Source organism: Alligator sinensis, unplaced genomic scaffold (assembly GCF_000455745.1).
Source record: "Alligator sinensis unplaced genomic scaffold, ASM45574v1 scaffold523_1, whole genome shotgun sequence".
Taxonomy (NCBI): Eukaryota; Metazoa; Chordata; order Crocodylia; family Alligatoridae; genus Alligator; species Alligator sinensis.
Window position 1 is genome coordinate 65,976 of NW_005843082.1, and position 20,006 is coordinate 85,981.

General features: G+C 43.5%; 1 protein-coding gene across 4 annotated transcripts in view; it reads right to left on the reverse strand.

Annotated features, from left to right (window-relative positions):
* The window catches only part of LOC102374615, an 80,522-nt gene that overhangs the window by 23,873 nt on the left and 36,643 nt on the right, over positions 1–20,006 (reverse strand). For all 4 annotated transcript variants that reach the window (XM_025193647.1, XM_025193648.1, XM_025193645.1 and 1 more), the window contains exons 5-8: positions 9,457–9,529; positions 7,919–8,024; positions 5,866–6,753; positions 428–4,537 (exon numbers count right to left, since the gene is read on the reverse strand). In XM_025193647.1, the coding sequence (XP_025049432.1) occupies positions 428–4,537; positions 5,866–6,753; positions 7,919–8,024; positions 9,457–9,529 (5,177 nt within the window). The remainder of the gene's footprint in view (positions 1–427; positions 4,538–5,865; positions 6,754–7,918; positions 8,025–9,456; positions 9,530–20,006) is intronic.

A 20,006-nucleotide genomic window follows, 5' to 3' on the forward strand; every position in this document is an offset into this window, starting at 1 on the left:
AAAAGGAAAGTCCATAGCCCTAAGTTTAAAGTAGAAAAGATGGTAAAAGATTGCCATCTGTACCCAAATCAGAACTTTAATAAGGAAAAGAATGAAGAGCCATATGCAAGTCTGACCTTTTTAACCCAACATGCGCAAGGGTTGTTCCAGTCCAACTCCCCTGATTAAAAAGCAAATGTAATGCATGGTTCAAGACCCCTGGTAATTTCTGCATTAAAAAAAAAAAAAAACACAGCAACAAAAGCAAAACACATGCTTGGGTTCCCTACTGAAAAAAAAGAAAATACCCAAACACTTCAATTAATAACAACTGTTAAAAAGAAAAGTCTCTCCGACCTTTGGGTCACCATTCTTCAGGTTGGTTAATAAAAAAATTTAACCAGATTCAGAGACCCACAACCACGAGTTTAAGAATTAAAATGCTCACTAGTTGAACTCCTCCTGATTCCTGTCTGAGGATCAGAATTTCCATCTGAGGCATCTGAGCCTAAACTTATCGTGTCATCTTCATCGTCATGACAAGAAGGTGCTAGAAGCGGTTGTCCTTTGCTTATCTTGGGCGAGCTACCTTCAAGTGGTGTGCTTGCTCTTCTGAATCCAAGTGGTTTGCTCACTTCAGGTGCATTCTCAACAGTATCTGCGAAGGAACCACTTTTATCAGCCTCTCCTGCTTTTTCCTGTATCTTTAGCATTTTGATTATAGCTGTACTACTCTCTGTCTCTTGGGGTGCTGGTTCAGTTGATGCCAAGTTAATCAGTTCTATTTTCTGAAATGCACCCCTTTCATGGGGATCAGAAAGTTGTGGTTCATTTACTGCAATATCTTCCTTTAAAAAGGCTTTGTCATCTTGTTTCAAAGTCTCTCTCTTGAGTCCTATCTTAAGCTGTGTACGATAGCCACCTGAAGCCCTCTGACCATATGGTGACATTTTTATGGATGAAATTCCCTTTTCTGACTGGGACACTGAATCCTTAGGCTTTTCCTGTTCACCCCTCTCCTTGGATAAAGGAGAGGAAACTTCTGATGCTTCTTTAAGAAGTTTTTCTAAATTAATATTGAAAGTACTGTATTCTGGTTTTGCTGGAACAACAGTTTTTCCTACAGTTTCATTCACTCCTTGAACACAGCCACTCTCTTGTTGGGAAGGCTGCGTTCCATCTTTGTCCAAACTTTTCAGGTCAGCAGGTGGTATTTCAGATGCCTCTTTCAGCAGCTTCTGCAAACCAGTATTAAACTCTCCAACCTCAGATCTGGAAGGGGCAACAGATTTTTCTATTGCTTCACTTACTTCCGGAAGATGATTTATATTTTGTTGAGAGGTCAAGTCTACAGGTTGTACATCAGCAGTCCTCTGCACAGCGTTGTCCATACATCCCAGGCTACCAGGTGATGTTTCAGAAGCCTCCTTCTGTAGTTTCTCTAAACCATAATTAAATTCACTGAATTTTGCTTTGGATGGAGCAACAGCTTTTTCTATTATTTCATTTTCTTCTTGAGGATAGGTAATATCTTGTTGGGATACAGACTCCACATTCTGCTTAGGCTGTAGATTAACACTCACTATATCATGAGTTACAGTGTCTAAGCTTTTCTGTTCAGGATGCGAAAACAGAGAGGCTTCTTTCAGCAGTTTCTGCAAGCTAGCACTAAACTCGCCGACATCAGATTTTGGTTGAACAGTTGTTGTCACCATTTCATTTACTTCTCCAGGTTGGTAAGAAGAAGAAGCAGAGTAATCAGGATGTTCCTTTAGTTGAGAGCTTACATTTTTTCCACTTTTCCCATGTGAAGGTGACAGCACTTCAGCTGGCTCTCCATATAGTTTCTCCAAGCTTGTATCAAATGGCTTAACATTATCCTTGTATATAGTTGCAGTGCTCTCAGGGGTCTCAGCTGTTTCCTGGCTAAGGTCTATCAGCAGCTCATTACACTTCTGCTGATCTTTTCTAGAATTATCATCAGAGACTGCTTTGAGGTTTTGATCTGTATCATACAGTGAAGGAGAGATTGTGGATGCCTCCTTAAGTAGCTTTTTAAAATTAACATCAAAAGTACAGAGTTCAGATTTGTGTGGAATGACTGTTCTTTCTACAGTCTCTGAAACGTCCTTGCCAGGAGCCTGTGCTGTAGTCTGGGTGTCAACAAGAGCAGGCATGTTAGTATGCAACACTTTTTGGAAAGAATTTGGGCAGATTTTTTCAGAAGAAGTCTCTCTCTGGATACTTTCATCCTCATTTGTTGTCTGATATAAGGGATAGGAGGCCTCAGATTCCTTAAGAAGCTTCTCTAGACCAATTTTAGATTCTTTATGCACATCTTTGGGTGCAGCAACTGTTTTTTCAATCGTTTCCTTCACTTCTCGATTAAACAATTCCTCTTTCTGAGCACTAGGAGACATCCTGAGACTCCGTTCCATCACCTTTTCAAAGAATCTTGCTTGCCCAGGTGAAGAAACCATCCTTTCAGAAACGGCTTCCGGTGTGCTCAGACTGGAAGAAGATAATGGTTCAGAGGTTTCCTTTAGCAGCTTTTCTAGGCCAGCATTAAACCTATCAGGTTTTACTTCTGGTAGGGCAACTGTTTTGTCTATTGTCTCTAAAACCGGTTCCTTAGGAGGTTCTGCTTGTTCTTTGACGTCCATGGGGGCAGTCTTGCTCTGAACCATTTTCACAGAAGAATTTTGTTGTTCGTCTGCTCCTGCCTCACCTCTTCTAGCATCCTTCTCACCAGCTGGTTGGTATGGTGGAAAGGAAGACTCAGATGTTTCTTTAAGCAGTTTCTGTAATCCACTGTTAAATTTACTATCCTGTGTTTTTGACAGAGCAATACTTTTTTCTATATATTCTTTAACTTCCCGATCTGGAGGATCCACTTTTTCTTCAGGTTTTGAGATCACCAATTGTCTTACATTTTTTTCTACTATTTCAACAGCTTCTGCATTTCCCTTTGAGGTCATTTTCAGTGACCAGGGAACGGGCTGCCCTTCCTGTGTAGATGATCCTTTGAAAGTTAGCTTCTCCGTTCTTTCTCTTTGGGACAGTTGGTTCTGCTGCTGAATCACTGGGTCTTCTCTGCTTGGCTCAGTTTTGGTTTCTTTAACCTCTTTTGACTCCTTTTTGTAGGCTACAGTACTGACAGTATTTGGTAAAGTACCTTCATTTTCCTGCAGTTTAACTCCACTACCCCAAAATTGTCTCAAACTCTGAAACTGCAAAGGATTAGAAATTTGATTCTTGGACTTCTCATTTATTTTTTCTTTTAAAGACAAAACCTTAAAGTTGGCTTTCTGTTGCGGAGAGGTGGTATCTTTTTCTGAACACATTTCTAGCCCATCTTCATACTTGCTTTTTGAGGAGATGGGAGAAATATTGATTCTTGGGGACAAATTATTTGCTTTTGGCAATTTTGCAAATTCATTACCCTTCCCATCAGATGGAAGTGTTTTTGTTAGTTTTTCATCTGCTTTAGGTTTGGATGTAATATCAAATCTAGTGTTAGAGGATTCTAGATATTCATCTTCAGATGACTGTTCATCACTAGTTAGTTCAACTCTTCTGAAGGCAACCAAACTAGACTCGCTTTGGTCTTTAGATTCTTTTACCTTGCTACTTTCTTCAAGCATTGTGCTAATAGCTGCTGGGCCCGTATGTAAAATAGCTTCTTTATTTGGATGCATAGGTGTGGCATTGTCCCTTTCCCAGAGTGCCCTAATATCCTTTACTTTTCTTTTTTCTCTTGTGGCCTCATCTGGAATAGTTATCTGAGCTGACTGCTTAAATTCATACTGTTGCAATTCATCCGTTTTCCCCCTCAAAGTATGTGGATCTAATGGCATGCTTCCTTGATCAAGCAAGTCAGGTTCTTGCTCTAACCTTTTATGATCAAATCCAGTTTGTAATGCAAAATTGCCTTCTTTCAAAGGTGATTTGACAGTAGACATATTTTCCCCTTCTTCCTTTATGTTGGTTTGTATGTCATTTTCCAATGACTCTTCAATTAGGTTTCCTGTAGAGCTAAAACTCTTTGAACCTGTCTGGCCTTTGCCATCTTTAAGAAACTTAGGTTCTTTACGTGCTTCTTCATTGTATCTTGTTTCTTCTCTCTCTCCATTTTGATTATGTTTTTCCTTCTCTTTCAGCATTTGCTTTTCTTCCGTCTCAAGTCCTCTCGGCAAAACACTGTGTGATTTCCCATTCTCGCCAAATGAAAATTCTCTTGTCGGTTGCTTGTTTTCATCCTTGCATGGTTCTCCATTATCTGCAACTGTCTTGGCTGGAAAGTCTGGTTCTTCTTTGGGTTCCCTCCCCTGAGATTTCTCTGACTGAGTTTTGTCATCGCCAGCACTGGAGCTTCTTTTAAACCAGTCTAATACTTTCGATATGGACTCATCAGCTGCTTTCATAAACTCAGCAATGTGTTTATCAGGCTGGGAAGTGGTTTTGGCACTTTGACCCTCAACAAGAGCAGGCTTACCTTGCTGAAGGTCTGCACGTGGCACCTGAGGGGATTCTGTCTTAGCAGAAGGCAGGGGCTGATCTGCAACACAAAAAAAAGCCTTTCAAAGCTGAGGAGGAAATAACATGCAATTTTGTTGAAATAGGTTTTCCACCCATCTTGATAAACTAAGCCTAGCAGCATTGGTTGCATTTTGAAACTACTCCTTCAAAAGTGAAGGCAGCAAGCTAAAAACAAAATATCTAAAGAACAGAGGGATACATGTCAGGGTGGGGGATTCTTGGGAACCCATCAAAATGCTATTGCCAGTATGTAGAAAGGGTTAGATCAGGTTATTCTAACATGGGGCAAGTTCCAGATGTTCTTACACATAAAAACAGAAGTTTAGACCTGATACATTTTTCTTCTCTTTTTTTGAATGCACCAGATAGCAGGCAATGCTCAGCATTTTTCATGCCTGGGTTAAGATGCTTCCTTTGAGCATCCCTATATTACTTCATTCCCCTCCCCCAGGCTCCACTACAAGTTACATAAGGTAACACACAAAGGTTTATAATACACCCCATATATTCTTTTTTTCTGGGCAAGATCACCATACATTTGCAGGGAAGCATACCAATATATTGGCAGACAGCTAGTATCATTGATGTTCTAAAACAAAACTGAAACAATTTAGGAGTAAGAGCTTTAATGCAAGCTACAATTTCACAAAAATGTTTGCTCACCAGACAGACAGTTTTGTTATTAGCTTATTAGTTATCGCATGGTAATGATAAGCGATCCCAAACCCCTAGGTTACAGTTCCCTTGCTACCGACCTAGCAGTGGACTAAATTCTTTAGTTCTTATATAGGCAAAATACCAGTTTTCAAGAAAGGAATTTTGCCAAATAAGGACATGCATTTGGTGCACTAACTGGGATCCCAAGAAAGTAGAGCTGGAAGTGACCACATGAGGTCATGTAGTCCAGCTCCCTGCTCAAGGCATGGATCATCCCTGACTAAGCCATCCCAGCCAAGGGTGTGTCTCATCTGCTCTTGAAAATTTCCAGGGATGGAGACTCCATGACTTCTCTAGGTAAGCTGTTTCCAGTGATTAACCACCCTCACAGTCATGTCTCCCCCCACACAGGCTAGCTAATAAATATATGCATTCATGCATTGAGAGAGGGACAGCATTAATCACTTTTTCAAAAACTGAGAATATATTCCCAAAACGTATTGTTCACACAATATTTAGAATGCTGGAAGATAAGCAGTTTAGTATGTGAAACTGGTACATTAGTAAGCAAGCAGAAATATTCTGGATAATACAGAAAACTTATTCTTGCAATTAGAATATTAACACAGGTTATTTGCAACTGCATTTAAGATTTGTATGGCTTAACTCATTAACCACTGGTTCTCTTACCAATAGCATTCTTGAGCAACTCTGATTCAGGGTTCAGGTGAGGCTTAGATTTGTTTGGCAATGTCTCGCCGACGGTTGGTACATTTGTGCCATTTACTGAGATCTTGCTGGAGAAGGCTGTTGGAGTCATGAGTTCTGCAGAAGGGCTTTTTTCTGGCTGTGAGGTTTCAGTAGCTGATAAGCTTGACCCTTCAGCATCATGAGAATTCAGCACTAACATGTTTTCTTGCAAAATGTCTCTGCCTGTCACATTACTATCTAAAGCCAATGAAGAAGAATGGGAAGGTTTTACAGCAAGAGACTGTTCATTCCCAGGAGCACCCGATCTACCAGTGTTACTTGCACTATTTTTATCATCAAATTCTAATAAGTCAAACTCTCCTACTTCTTTGCCTTGATGCAATGGGGGACTCTGCAGTTGCTCACTCTCACCTATACTATAAGAGAACCTGACTTGTTTTAATCTTTCCAATGAATTTTGTGAATTGTCTTCTGCTACTTCTATAGGAGAATTCTTCTCAGCTACGCCTTCAAGAATAGCTGAAGTGGGCACACCATTCTTATTTTGGGCATCCAACTTCTGATTAACACGAAGAACTTCTGAATCAGTGGAACTGGAACTTGAGCTGCGTTTCAAAATGCCCCGAGGTGGTGTACTAGCCCCATTAACCTGATTTGTCCTTTTGGCAGGCTTGGGTAAAGAGGCATCTTTCTGCATCATGGGATCTGTTATTTTACAGATGACTTTCCTGGCTTTTGGTACAGGTGGCTGATCTGTAGGTTTCTGTGATTCATCACTTGGTTCTGTAGGAGTTTGCCTAGGTTCCTCAGACCCACTGTTAAGCAACTTTGTCTTGGATTGGCTGTCCTTTGAAGGTGAGAGAGAATCTGCAAGACAAGACATGCTTACAGGGAAAGGGTAAATAACAATACACCACAGAACAGATAAGCCCAACAATATGCATTTAGCAAAAGCATAAAGACTTCTACAGAGACACCTGCTGCAATTGTTCATGTATTTCCAGGATGCAATGGAAAGACGCAGCCCAAAAATTTGACAATATAAAGACAAAACCCATACTTAAAACAAAGATATTTGATTTAATTTGTTTGTAATGAGGAGTCCTAACTGGTAGGAATGTTTTGATTAGTTATTTAATGACTCTTAAAATCTACTGTGCTGATTTTACATTTAGTCATCTAAATTCCTGTATGGGCCCAACAATTTTATTTTGGGGTTTTCTATTTGCATCTACAGGAACTTAAGACTTTTTAATGGTCATGGAGAACTATGTAAAACTTGGCACGGTTAACTCCCCAGCAGCTTAAGTGAGTCTGATGTGCAATATTTTAATTTTTCCTTTCCTATTATTAAGTATCATGGTAGGAGGCAAACGAGTAATTTTGTACCCTGGCCAATATAATCTAATTACAATTTTGCAAGATTATATTATGACATGTCATCTCTGACACCTTTTTTGGTTACAAAAAAGGATGCTGTCACCAAAAAAGGAGCCTAAAATAAACAAAAGAAAACAAGAAAGGCTGGGTACAGTAAAGGGGAAGAAGAAATCAAAGGCTGCAGCCTGGGCTTGATCTCTTGCTGCTAAACTATGAGGAGCAGTGACTGGGAAAAGCACAGAGGCAGCTATGCACAATATAAAGGAAGATATCATCTTAAGCTGCTGTCTGACTAGCCCCAAAAGAGCCTCTCTCAGTGGGAGACTGAATGACTTTAGGCATATAGAGGGGCACAGGCAAGAGGGAAAGGGATAACCAAAACTCAAATATTTTTGAGTGATGATTCCCTCAGTATGTTTAGAGATTCTTATATATATTTTAAAAAACACTTGAATTGAACTGGTTGGTTGGTTATATGACAGGCTCATCTACAGAAGTTAAAACATGGCACTCTGTTTTATTCCAGGATACCAAAAGAAAAGAAAACCCTCCACATAACTCTGATGCAGCAACTTTGGGAAAGACAATTATTATTTAGCACAGCCAAGAGTATCACCAAGTCCATATAGGACATGAAAACAGATACACTTACCTTCATTTGGTGTCCAAGATAGACCAGCTGTTCCATTTCCTGACTCCCTGCTCTTTAAATTATCATCATCAGGTAAAATAGAGTCATTAAAGGGATTTTTCCTTTGCTAGAAGAGCAAGGACATAAATCGTGCATCAAACATTTAATGTCACTTTAGTTTTGGTTTAAAAAAAAAAAAAAAAAAAAAAAATCCCATGGAAGCACAGTAATTTTTTTCCAGCAGAAAAGCATTTAACTGAGTCTCTTATAAGATGATGAATTCACAGCATTACAAAATAGTGAAAGTAATGGCAATTTCTGACATGTTCAGTGACTGCCCAACTTTGCCTTGTTGAAATCACTGGGAACGAATCCAGGCTGGTGATACTTAACCTTTTAGATCAGTGGGGTACTTGCTATCTGGCTGCACTGTGGGCCCCCAGTCCTCTCCAGTTGGGAAAGTGGCTGGCAAAGTCAGAGGGAGGGCTGTGGAGGTACTGGCAGCCTGGCACAGGGCAGAGAAGGTGATACATGAGGGCAAGATTTTTGCCACTGATCTCTTGTGCTATGGATTGGATCCAATCACTTTAGGGGCAAATTAGGGCTTCAGGATGTTGGTTGAGCATGACTGATGTAGAGCAACAGAGGGAATTTGAATATCCCACCCTTTGGGAACTATAGTTTCATCTCTGCTACTGTGACTTCCAGAAAGTATTCAGACCCACAAAAAGATTCTAGCTAGATTGCCTTTGTTTTCCTCACTTTCCAGTTTTCTTTCATGGGCAAAGTAGGTGGCATTAGAACCACAAATCTACGGATCACAATTTTTTTTTACCATCGAAACATGAACAAGAGCTACATCTCTCCAACCTTTTATACACCACATACTGCTGTGGGGCACACGGATACTCCAGATGTCCCAACATTTAGGATATGGGAGGTATTTGTGGCTGGATTCACTTCTGCTTTTCTAAAACATATGAAACTGTACAACATACTGACTAGATAGGATAGAAGAATACTCAGATGCATGACTCGCATAAAATATAGAGCTAGTGGAAATCCTTTAAGAAAATGTTTCCCTGTCGGAACACCAACTTCACAAAATCAAAATATTTCACAAGACACCCGCCTTTGGAAGAACGAAGGAAAGAATGGTTATTTTTTTGGTTGGGGAAAAAAAGTGAATGTCTGACTTTGTCCTAAAATCAGGACAAAAGTTTTGCAAGCAGAAAACTGTATTATGGATCTAAACCTTAGTACTAATAGACCTCCTCTGGCATGACTGGTAATAATAGGTGACCATCTTCTAAACTGGTTTAAAAGCTGGTTTTGCCAGCTATCACAATGTGCTGCTATGCAGCCTGGGTTATAGTCAGATGGCTTTGCACCGACTAACGTTCCAAGATATTCCCACTGTGATGTTTCCATAAGGCAAAAATACCCAAGTCCTTCATTTTATTATCTTTAAATTCTTTACTATCATTATTAGCAAAGTGACAAAAAGGCACACAACAGCTTTAAGAAATGCTTCCTTGATACTTCAATACTGGGCCTACCTTTGCTGGCGACACTGCTGCCTTCATGGAACTTTCCTGTAGTCTGTCTAATGTTACTGTCGAAGCATGAGAACTATGAGAAAACAAAAGTTTATAATGAAATCAGGACATCATTTTAGGACTGGAGAAATGAAAATTACGGTGCAGATTTTTTTAAAAAAGCAACTTCAGCATGATGGCATGATCTTCTACACAAATCTGTTCCTTTCAGTTCTGAAAACAAGTTTCTTCCAGTCTTAACCTATGAAGGAAAGGGATGAAATTTTCCTTTTCCACACTCGGTCTTACAAGCAAAGACATTTTGGCATGAAAATTTGATACATCTTTACACTGGCATGTAGTAGTAGTAGTAGTAGTTGTTAGAGATGCACCAGTACATCAGTCCGTATCATACTGGCACCAATAAGAGGAAAATTTACATTATCGGCAATCAGCTTTTTTTGGCTGGTTATGACCAAAAATGTCACCAATAAATGCCACATGCATGCACGCAGCCACAGCATACATGTGGTCAGGCTGGCAGCTTGGAGAGCAGTGTCCGGCTGGTAAGTCTGTTGACGGGGGGGGGAGGGAAGGGCCATGGGGCGGGCAGATGGAGGCCATCACAGTGAGGGAGGGAGTGGGGCTGGGGCAGGCACTGCCCAACCAGGGTGGGGCATGGGGATGGAGCCACGAGCATCTCATCTGGATGGCGCTGGGGGGGGTCAAATCCCACCACTACGTGCACCCCCAGGGGAGGCATGGGGGCGTGTGCCCCCCGGATCTGTGCACAGGGAGAGGGCAGGCTGCAGCTAAAGACTGGGGCTGGGGGCGGGAGGGGTGCTGAGCTCTTTCCAGTGCAGGGGTTGGGCTGGGGCTGCACTTGCCGCCACCACCCACTTTGAAAGTGATGTTTCATTTTGATCACAGAAAAATGTGGATTTTGGGTAAGCTTCTTTTAAATCCAAAAATTGGAGATTTTTTTTTTTTAATCAGAGAAAACCAGGATCCCTGGTAATGACCTTCCAAACTGATAATCACTAATGCTTCAGAGCATTAAATAGCAGCTGGAAAGAAAAAGTTAAGTGGCACCAACAAGGGGGCGGGGGCAGAAATGAAAAAGTACTGGACTATTTTAAGGCAAGTTTGATAAATTAAGATTCAGGCAGGAGAGCTGTGCTAGTTGTCACAACCCAAAAGGTGTGATTTTTGTTTTTGTGTGCTTCGGCACTGCTAAATTGTCCCCGCTAAATTGCAGCTTCCTTGCACAGTGGAGTTTTCTGCTGCAGAGGAGAACCCCGGTGCAAGGGAGAATTTCCCGCCAATTTGGAGCTTGTTTTGCAGGGTGCATTTCTTTCCTGCAGAGAGGGGATGCTTGTTGCAAAGAGTTCCCGCCATTGGTATGATACTTCGAGTCCCATTATTGGCCAGTTCTAAATTATTCACACGTGGCGGCTAGTGATTGGCTTGCTAGCCGTATAAAAGGCTTGAGTGGTTTCCGCCCAAGTTGGAGGACTCCACGAACAAGGGAGGAGGAGACTTCACGCTGTGTGAAGATCTCTAAGCGCTGCGGATCCTCACGGACCCAGTGCATTTGAAGCAGGCAACGGAGATCTGATCAATCTCTAGCCTCTCCCCGTCGCCGATAGAATTCCTAGACCTACCCCTCCTGCACGCTACGAACCGGACCCACGGAGCCTAGCAAACTTCGTGTGGATGAGTGAACAGAAGAACCCACGGAGCCTGACAAACTCGTGTGAGCCCTTACGATCGGCCTCAGAGCTCTTCTACCCGGGTTCGAGTCCTGCAGGTTTATTTTCCCATCGCCGGAACCTTATGCGACGTACCCTCGTGTTCTGCAGGTTCGAGTTTTTGTTTTCTTTTCTCTTTCTGTAACTGCAACTTAATCAAGCTTTCCAGCCTACACCATCGCCATCTCGGTGTAAGTAAACAATCTTTTAAAATTACCGATACGCGTCCGTGCCTAATTCCAGAGCGAAGGCCTTCCCTCTCCGCCCCCGCGTGCCCGGGCTGCTGGCCACAGCCCGCGTGCAGCGCGAAAAAGGGCTCGGGGCGCTCCCGGCCCGCACACTAGTAACTTCAGAAGAGGAAAACTTCTGTGCCATTTATGCACAGGATGCTATTTAAAACTTACAATAGTATATAAGCTGTATCCACTATAGGAAACCTTCTATTCAGCTCTACTATTACAGAATTCAAAACAGACTGACTGACTGATATTGATTGGTTGGTTTTACCACAGCTATAAAGAAATTAAACAAATCAAAGGATGGGGGGAAGAGGAGGGGAACAGAGGTTTATTTTTAAGTGGGAACTGACAGAACAACTCTTATCCATATGCCAAGCAATGAACGTTTTTACAGAAAAGTAACATTGCCATCCCATTTTCCAGTTATACAACCACTTTAGGAACCTGAAAAAGCAGGTATTTTCCATAGATGGATACAAAATGTTTCCTCTGAACACATCGCAATTTCCAGTTAAATACCATTAAAGCTCTGTCAGTTTTTCTTCAACTTTCTTAAGCTGTTTTCCATCATGGAAACATTCGCATAGCATTATGACAGCAATGATCAGTTGTTCTGCAGCTTTTTTCATGTACACTTAACATATCAGGTGCACCCAATGCCTTTTCTCCACACATTATCTGAAAAGGACAATTTTTTTTTTTTTTTAAAAAGGCTAGGTCATGAAAGTTATAACCCCACCCTCATTTTAAACAAGGTGATACTGTTTGTGTAGTTTAGCTGCCAGTTAAAAAGAACATGGTAAAGACTTCCTCTTCCAATCTCTACTACCTAGGAGTGCGGTGGTAGATGTCTTAACCAAATCTCTCATTTTAAAAGAAAAAAGCCATATAATTTTAAGGCAACAGTGCCTTACATAGCCTATACGTTCAGATTCATAACAGAAGAGCAAGAAATGGTACATTAAGAGTTCTATTTACAAAGAAAACATTACCCATCAGAAAGGTTAATACTGACAAGATGCACATGTTGGCATAAAAAGGATTAAAGAGACTACGCACTACCACAGTGGGTCTCAAAACATCAGCTCACTCAACTCACACGGAAAAGTGGTGAAGAAACAAGAAGAAGGTGGTGAGGAAACAAGGTGATCAGCAATTTACACAGCACTGGTGACTTACACAGCAACCTACACAGCATTGCTTAGATCAGGAGTCTCAACTCCCAAATCCCTGGCTGAAATCAAGGTCTTTCTGCAACTTGTTCAGGTAACACAACATAGCATAATCCCTCAGGAGATAAGTAAGAGAAAGGAAAAGGAAGAGATAAGAGAAAAGGGAACCACATATAGATGTAAGTAGATGGCAATGTGGTTTTAGGAAAAAGTAAATTTGAAAGAAAGTGCAGTTTGCAAAAGGAAAAGTGACCAAAACTATTCACTGATTGAGGCCAACATTTTGTGACCGGTTTCATATAGAAAAACAAGACTGGGGGGGGACAGGGAATTGTGAGGGGTGGAGAAAAGGAGGAGGAAGAGTTGAAGTTTCGTCATTTCCCTAAGCAAAGTGTTCCAAAAACTGGTTTGTAAATGGCAAGAGTTTCTAATATTTTATTTTAAACCTTGTATTGAAATAAAGACACAAAAAAGGAAACATTTTTGACAAAAATGAAACATTTTTGATTGAACTAAGAAGCATTTCTTTCTGTGTGTGCTTTGGGACTAGGATTCAGAGAGATCTCGATAAATTGGAAGATTGGACCAAAAGAAATCTCATGAGGTTCAATAAGGACAAGTGCAAAGTCCTGCACTTAGGACCAAACAATCCCATGCACTGGTACAGGCTTGGGACCAATTGGCTAAGCAGCAGCTCTGCAGAAAAGGACCTGGGGGTTACAGTGGACAATAAGCTGAATCTGAGCCAACAGTGTGCCCTTGTTGACGAAAAGGCTAATGGCATACTGGGCTGCATTAGTAGGAGCGCGGCCAGCAAATCAGGGGAAGTGATTCTTCCCTTCTTTTTGGCACTGGTGAGGCCACATCCAGAGTACTATGTCCAGTTTTGGGGGCCCCACTACAGAAAGGATGTGGACAAATTGGAGAGAGTCCAGCGGAGGGCAACAAAAATGGCTCTGGGGCTGAGGCACATAGCTTGAGGAGAGGCTGAAGGAACTGCGCTTATTTAGTCTGGAGATGAAAAGACTGAGGGGGATCTAATAGCAGCCTTCAACTACCTGAAGAGTAGACACCTGAACATCCAAAAGAGGATGGAGCTGGACTGCTCTCAGTGGTGGCAGATGACAAAAGAAGGAGCGATGTTCTCAAGTTGTAGGAAGGGAAGTTTAGGTTAGATATTAGGAAAAACTCTCTCGCTAGGTAGGTAGTAAAACTTGGCTGGGATGATGTAGTTGGGGATGGTCCTGCTTTGACCAGGGGGCTGGACTAGATGACCTCCTAAGGGCCCTTTCAATCTTAATTTTTTATAATTCTATGCAAACACTGGAACAGGTTATCCAGAGAGATTGTGAAATCTCCATCCTTTGAGGTTTAAAGATCCAGCTGGACAAAGCTTTGGCTGGGATGATCCACAGGTTTTCCTTGATTTATGCAAGTTCTGTATATGCAAATTCACTCTTGTGCAATGAGCATTTTTAGAGCCCTAATTCGTTGTATGAGACATAAATTCTCTGTTATGCGATTGACATAGCGCCCCCCCCCCACCCCCAAGCAGGTAAGTCTGTGGGGGGAGGGGAAAGGGCCATAGGACTGGGGCCCCACTAACCCCAGCCCCTGCTGCAGCAGCCTCGGAAGCAGCCGGCCCCAGTTGCCTGCAGCCACTGGGCTGCGCCGTGCTTCACCTGTCCCCCTGCACCTGGGCTCTGCTTGTCCCCACTCGCCCCTGCTCCTGGGCTGTGCCATACTGTGGTGCAGACAGCTGGTGTCGGTTGCTCCTGGGACTGCTGCACCAGGGGCTGGGGTGAGCGCGGACAAGCAGAGCCCCAGGTGGCACGGGGTGCAGCATTCACCCCAGCCCCTGCTGCAGTGGCACCCGGGCCCCGGGTGATCCCCTGCCCTCCATTAATGCTGACTTCGTGAAGGAACATCTTGAGAAGCTGGATACCTTCAAGTCAGCTGGCCCTGACAATCTTCACCCCAGGGTACTCAAGGAGCTGGCGAGCATCATAGCCCAGCCTCTAGCACAGATCTTTGAAAACTCTTGGCGCTCTGGTGTAGTGCCCGAAGACTGGAAGAAGGCCAATGTGGTGCCTATCTTCAAGAAAGGGAGGAAAGTGGATCCGGCTAACTATAGGCCCATCAGCCTGACTTCTATCCCGGGGAAGATCTTAGAAAAGTTTATTAAAGAGGCCATCCTTAATGGACTGGCCGACGCCAACATCTTAAGGGATAGCCAGCACGGGTTTGTTGCGGGTAGGTCTTGCTTGACCAATCTCATTTCCTTCTACGACCAGGTGACCTATCACCTGGACAAGGGAGAAGAGATTGATGTCATATATCTTGACTTCAAAAAAGCCTTCGATCTGGTGTCCCATGATCGCCTCTTGGAGAAACTGGCCAATTGTCGCCTTGGGTCCTCCACGATCCACTGGCTGGAAAATTGGCTCCGGGGTCGGACCCAGAGGGTAGTAATCGATGGAAGTCACTCATCGTGGTGTCCTGTGACCAGTGGGGTCCCCCAAGGCTCTGTCCTTGGACCCATACTGTTCAACATCTTCATTAATGATGTGGACACTGGAGTCAGAAGCGATCAGAACTGGCCAAGTTCGCCGATGACACCAAACTTTGGGGCAAAGCATCCACACCAGAAGACAGGCAGGTTATCCAGGCTGACCTGGACAGGCTCAGCAAGTGGGCGGACGAGAATCTGATGGTGTTCAACGCCGATAAATGCAAGGTTCTCCACCTTGGGAAAAAAAACCCGCAGCATCCTTATAGGCTCGGCAGTGCTATGTTGGCTAGCACTATGGAAGAAAGAGACTTGGGGGTCATCACTGACCACAAGATGAACATGAGCCTGCAATGCGATGCGGCGGCTAGTAAAGCGACCAAAACGCTGGCTTGCATCCATAGATGCTTCTCAAGCAAATCCCGGGACGTCATTCTCCCCCTGTACTCGGCCTTAGTGAGGCCGCAGCTGGAGTACTGTGTCCAGTTTTGGGCTCCACAATTCAAAAAGGATGTGGAGAAGCTTGAGAGAGTCCAGAGAAGAGCCACGCGCATGATCAGAGGTCAGGGAAGCAGACCCTACGATGACAGGCTGAGAGCCCTGGGGCTCTTTAGCCTGAAAAAGCGCAGGCTCAGGGGTGATCTGATGGCCACCTACAAGTTTATCAGGGGTGACCACCAGCATCTGGGGGAACGTTTGTTCACCAGAGCGCCCCAAGGGATGACGAGGTCGAATGGTCACAAACTACTTCAAGATCGTTTCAGGCTGGACATAAGGAAGAACTTCTTTACTGTCCGAGCCCCCAAGGTCTGGAACAGCCTGCCACCGGAGGTGGTTCAAGCGCCTTCATTGAACACCTTCAAGATGAAACTGGATGCTTATCTTGCTGGGATCCTATGACCCCAGCTGACTTCCTGCCCTTTGGGCGGGGGGCTGGACTCGATGATCTTCCAAGGTCCCTTCCAGCCCTAATGTCTATGAAATCTACCTGGGGCCCCAAGGAGTAAGCCCCAGGCTCTGGGTGGCAGTGGAGGACAGCAGAGGGACTGGCTGCATCACAAGGGTGGCTGTGAACCAGCTACAGCAAGGAACAAGATAAGATACAGAGGCCAAAAAAGGTGGAAGATGGTACAACCTGAGACAGAAAAACAGACTGGAATGTGAAAAACAACATGTAACTGGTAACAGAATCCAAGATGAACATATGCAAAAAGGTGAATGGAAATTGATGAAGAAGCCTCCAGAAGCTTCCAGGTTTTGGTAAAAGTCTGCCCATTGACCAAAGAGCAGGAGGAGTCAAGGTCTTAGACATCCGCTCATTGCAAAAAGACATGTAAATGAATAAAATACATAGGCAATTCCATGCTAATGAAGCAAACAGTAAACAGAGGCAGAGCTTAAAATGGGAGGAGAAATGGGTGGAACACAGGAGAAGCGAGGGTAGAATAAATGTTAATGAGTATAAACCAAAGTGTATAAATGTGGGGAAAAAACTATTGTTCATTGCAAGACCCCGTCTCTTCTGGCATGAGGCCCTTGTCTGAAGCTGTCTCCATTTCAAATAAAGCTGTTGCGAGCAATGTGTGCTGGTGTTTGCTCCCTGCTTGCTCTGGCTACTGAGCAAGGGGATCCATGGGTAATCGGATTGTCGTCTCCCTAGTTGTTGGGTGCCGCATGGAGTCGGAGTCTAACACGCCCCACCCTGGTTTGGTCAGGAACTTGAAGAATTTATTATTTAGCACAACTATATTTCTTCACAGCCGACTACACTTTGGACTTTTATCACAGAATGGACAGAACTGCAATTTGTCATACAGGCTGGGCAAAGATTTGGAAAATCAGATGGTAAGGAACAACCCTGCGATGGAAGAAGACTTTTCCCTACCGTTCTTAAAGTAGAATCATTTACAGCAGTGGTGCTCAACCTTTATGTCCATGGGGTCAGATGGGCGGGGCCCAGCCCCTCTGCAGGCTGGATCCAGCCAGAGACCCAATCCAGAGCTCAGGGTATGAGCAGCACAGCTCTATCCAGCTGCATGAAGGGGCGGGGCAGCCCAGCCCTGCTCCAGCCATAAAAGGAAAGATGGCTTGGCCCAAACGGCAGGGGAGGGGACATAACCAGGTTCCAATCCAGCCCTGCACGGGGAGGGAGAGTGGCACAGCCCAGTGTGGGGGGGCCTGGCCCCAACCTAGCCAGGTGGAGGAAGCGAGGTGTACCCTGCCCTGCAGGAGAAGAGAGCATGGCCTGGCCCCAAACAGCTGTGCACAGAGAAGGGCACACAGCCTAGCTCTAGCCTGGCCACTGAGGGAAGCGGGGCAGGGCCTGACCCTGATCTGGACATACAGGGGGGAAGCTTGTAGCTCAGCTCCAATTTGTCACGCAGGGCTTGGGATTTGGCTGCTCCCTTGCCACCAAAATCCCAACTCATGGGGAGCCCGACCAGCCAGATTCGAAGGCTCCACAGGCTGCATTTGGCCCACCAGCCAGAGGTTGAGCACCCCTGTTCTACAGCACTGGCACAAATATAACCAGGTCAGTAGTAAAGCTGTTTCCCTCTGGAGACCATTTTATGGACTGTGAAAGTCTCCATCATAATTATAAGAAACATACAATAGCAGTTGCCTGTCATTGGCAGGGTCAGCAAAAGAACTAAGAGGACGTACAAAACTAACCTGTCCTGGCCTTTTACAACTGAGCTCTCCAGAAGTCAGGGACAGGCCATGCTGACAAGCACGTGTGTGGGGAAGTCCACACTGCTGCTCCTTATGCTTTAAGCTGGTAAACCCAAGGCATCAACTTCAGAAATTCAGACCTATCCCCCTCATCCTTTCATAAATATTAAGGCTATTTGCATTTTTAAAAGAGTAGGATTTTGGACAAAACCTTTAACCCTGTGAGGCTATGGTATTAACATTTGCAAGTAGTGCACTATAGCCCAGACTTTTCTGGACTAAAATATTACACTTTCCTACGGTTCAGTACACAAAGGAAAACCCTGAACACTGCCCTTCCCTGAACTGCATATTTTACATGCTTAGCCTAAAGATATAGTTGAATAGAAAATATTGACAAACTGAGTCACTCTATTGAAACTCATTCTGAGCAAGGTTACATCCCCAAAGACACACTTTGCACACCCAGTTCACAAACGTTATCACGTGACAAAATATCACAAGAATCTAACACAGAGGAAAACATCATTTACAGCTTAGTATTTGGAGTTAGACAGTAAAAGGGAAAGAAGAATAAGGAGAACCGTCCTCCAGTTTGGGTACATAATCAAAAGGCCAAACTAAGCTAGCACTTTTTAAACTTCAGCATTAATCTGGCCCAAGAATAAGATTTTCCTTACACAGTAAAATCTTCTGCTAGAAGGTATTATTCCAGACATTCATGGATAGCAAGTATCACTTTGTTGGCTTGGCAATTTTTTGAGATACTGTGACATGACTTAAGTGTCCTATCAGGGCCAAGTTCTGAAGTCAAGAACTGTTTTGTCTAAGTAAAGATTGAACAATGGGTCCCTAGCCTGCATCACACTTTAAAAGCTTCTTTAATAATAACAAGTAACAGCTCTTGAGAGACTAAGCCACCCTGACATTCGAGCGCTCTGGACATTTTTTTAACCTGTGTTATGCAAAATTAAAAGGTAAGAATTATGCTTTGTTCACATTTGATTCCAGCTGTGTCTGAGACAGCTGACCCTTCCTTTCCTTCAGAAAAATGCAAAGAAAGCAAATTGTGAAGGACCCACAGTTGAAGGTTTCCTGAATATTGAACCCAATGTTCAACATACACTTCCAATGTAAAACCTATCACTGGCTAACCCTTCACCACACTGAGTTAGCAGCTCCGGAATCAATATTTTTTTATTTGCTCCTGCTCAGCTGTTTCTATTAGAGATAAGCACACAGCCAGGAAAGACTGTAACTAATTTTAAGTATGTTCAGGCTAGAAGGCTGCTTTAAAACAGGGGCTGAACAACTGGCCTGTCCTCATACTCATCCCAACATAGCCACAGATATCTCAAACAGAAGGAAGAGAGCTCCTGATCATGTTCCACTTACAAAGCTAGTACTTTAGTTTTGTAATTATCACTTACAAAACTAGTACTTTCTCCTGCTTTTAGAGACCAGGTTTTGCTCAATACAAATACTGGGGTCTAGATTATATTCCTACTCCAGGTTTTACCTGGGAACAGTTTCATTAAAAATTACTATCCCACAATCTAAGCATTGGCACCTAATTTACTATATCATTGTTTGTGTTGGATATTACAAATACGTCTGCATCACCAAGCTATGCAGGAGTTGACAAGTGCCAGACTGATCACCGACTCATCTGCTCAGCTATGTCATTCAAATTGGCTCCCAAAAGACAGCTACAGCAGAAATGACAACAGAAGATCAACACTGAAGGACTCGAGCACCCCTTCTACCAGCGCCTCAACAAAAAACTTGTGAACTCCAATCAAAAATGGGAGAATACTGGCAGCGCTTGGAGGCCTTCAAGTCCACCATCAGCAGCACCTACAAAAAGACGCTTGAATTCTCTACCAGGAAACAAACAAAATTGGTTTGATGAGAATGACCAGAAACCCAAGAGTTGATCAATTGCAAGTGCAAGGCCTTTGTGCTTGGCAGAACAACATCCACTCCAAGCAAAAGAAACTGAAATCACCAAGTCAAGGCAGAAGTCCCAAGGATGACCTATGACATCAAGAACAGACGGTGGAAAGACAAGGCAAAGGAGGTTCAAAATGTCGCTGAAATCCAGGATATGCACAGTTTTTTTAATGCCATCAAAGCCATCTACCATTCAAGCACTCGGGGACCAACCCCCTTGAGACCTAAGGATGGAGGAGACCTGATCAAGGAAAGAGGAGGCATCACTTCCCAC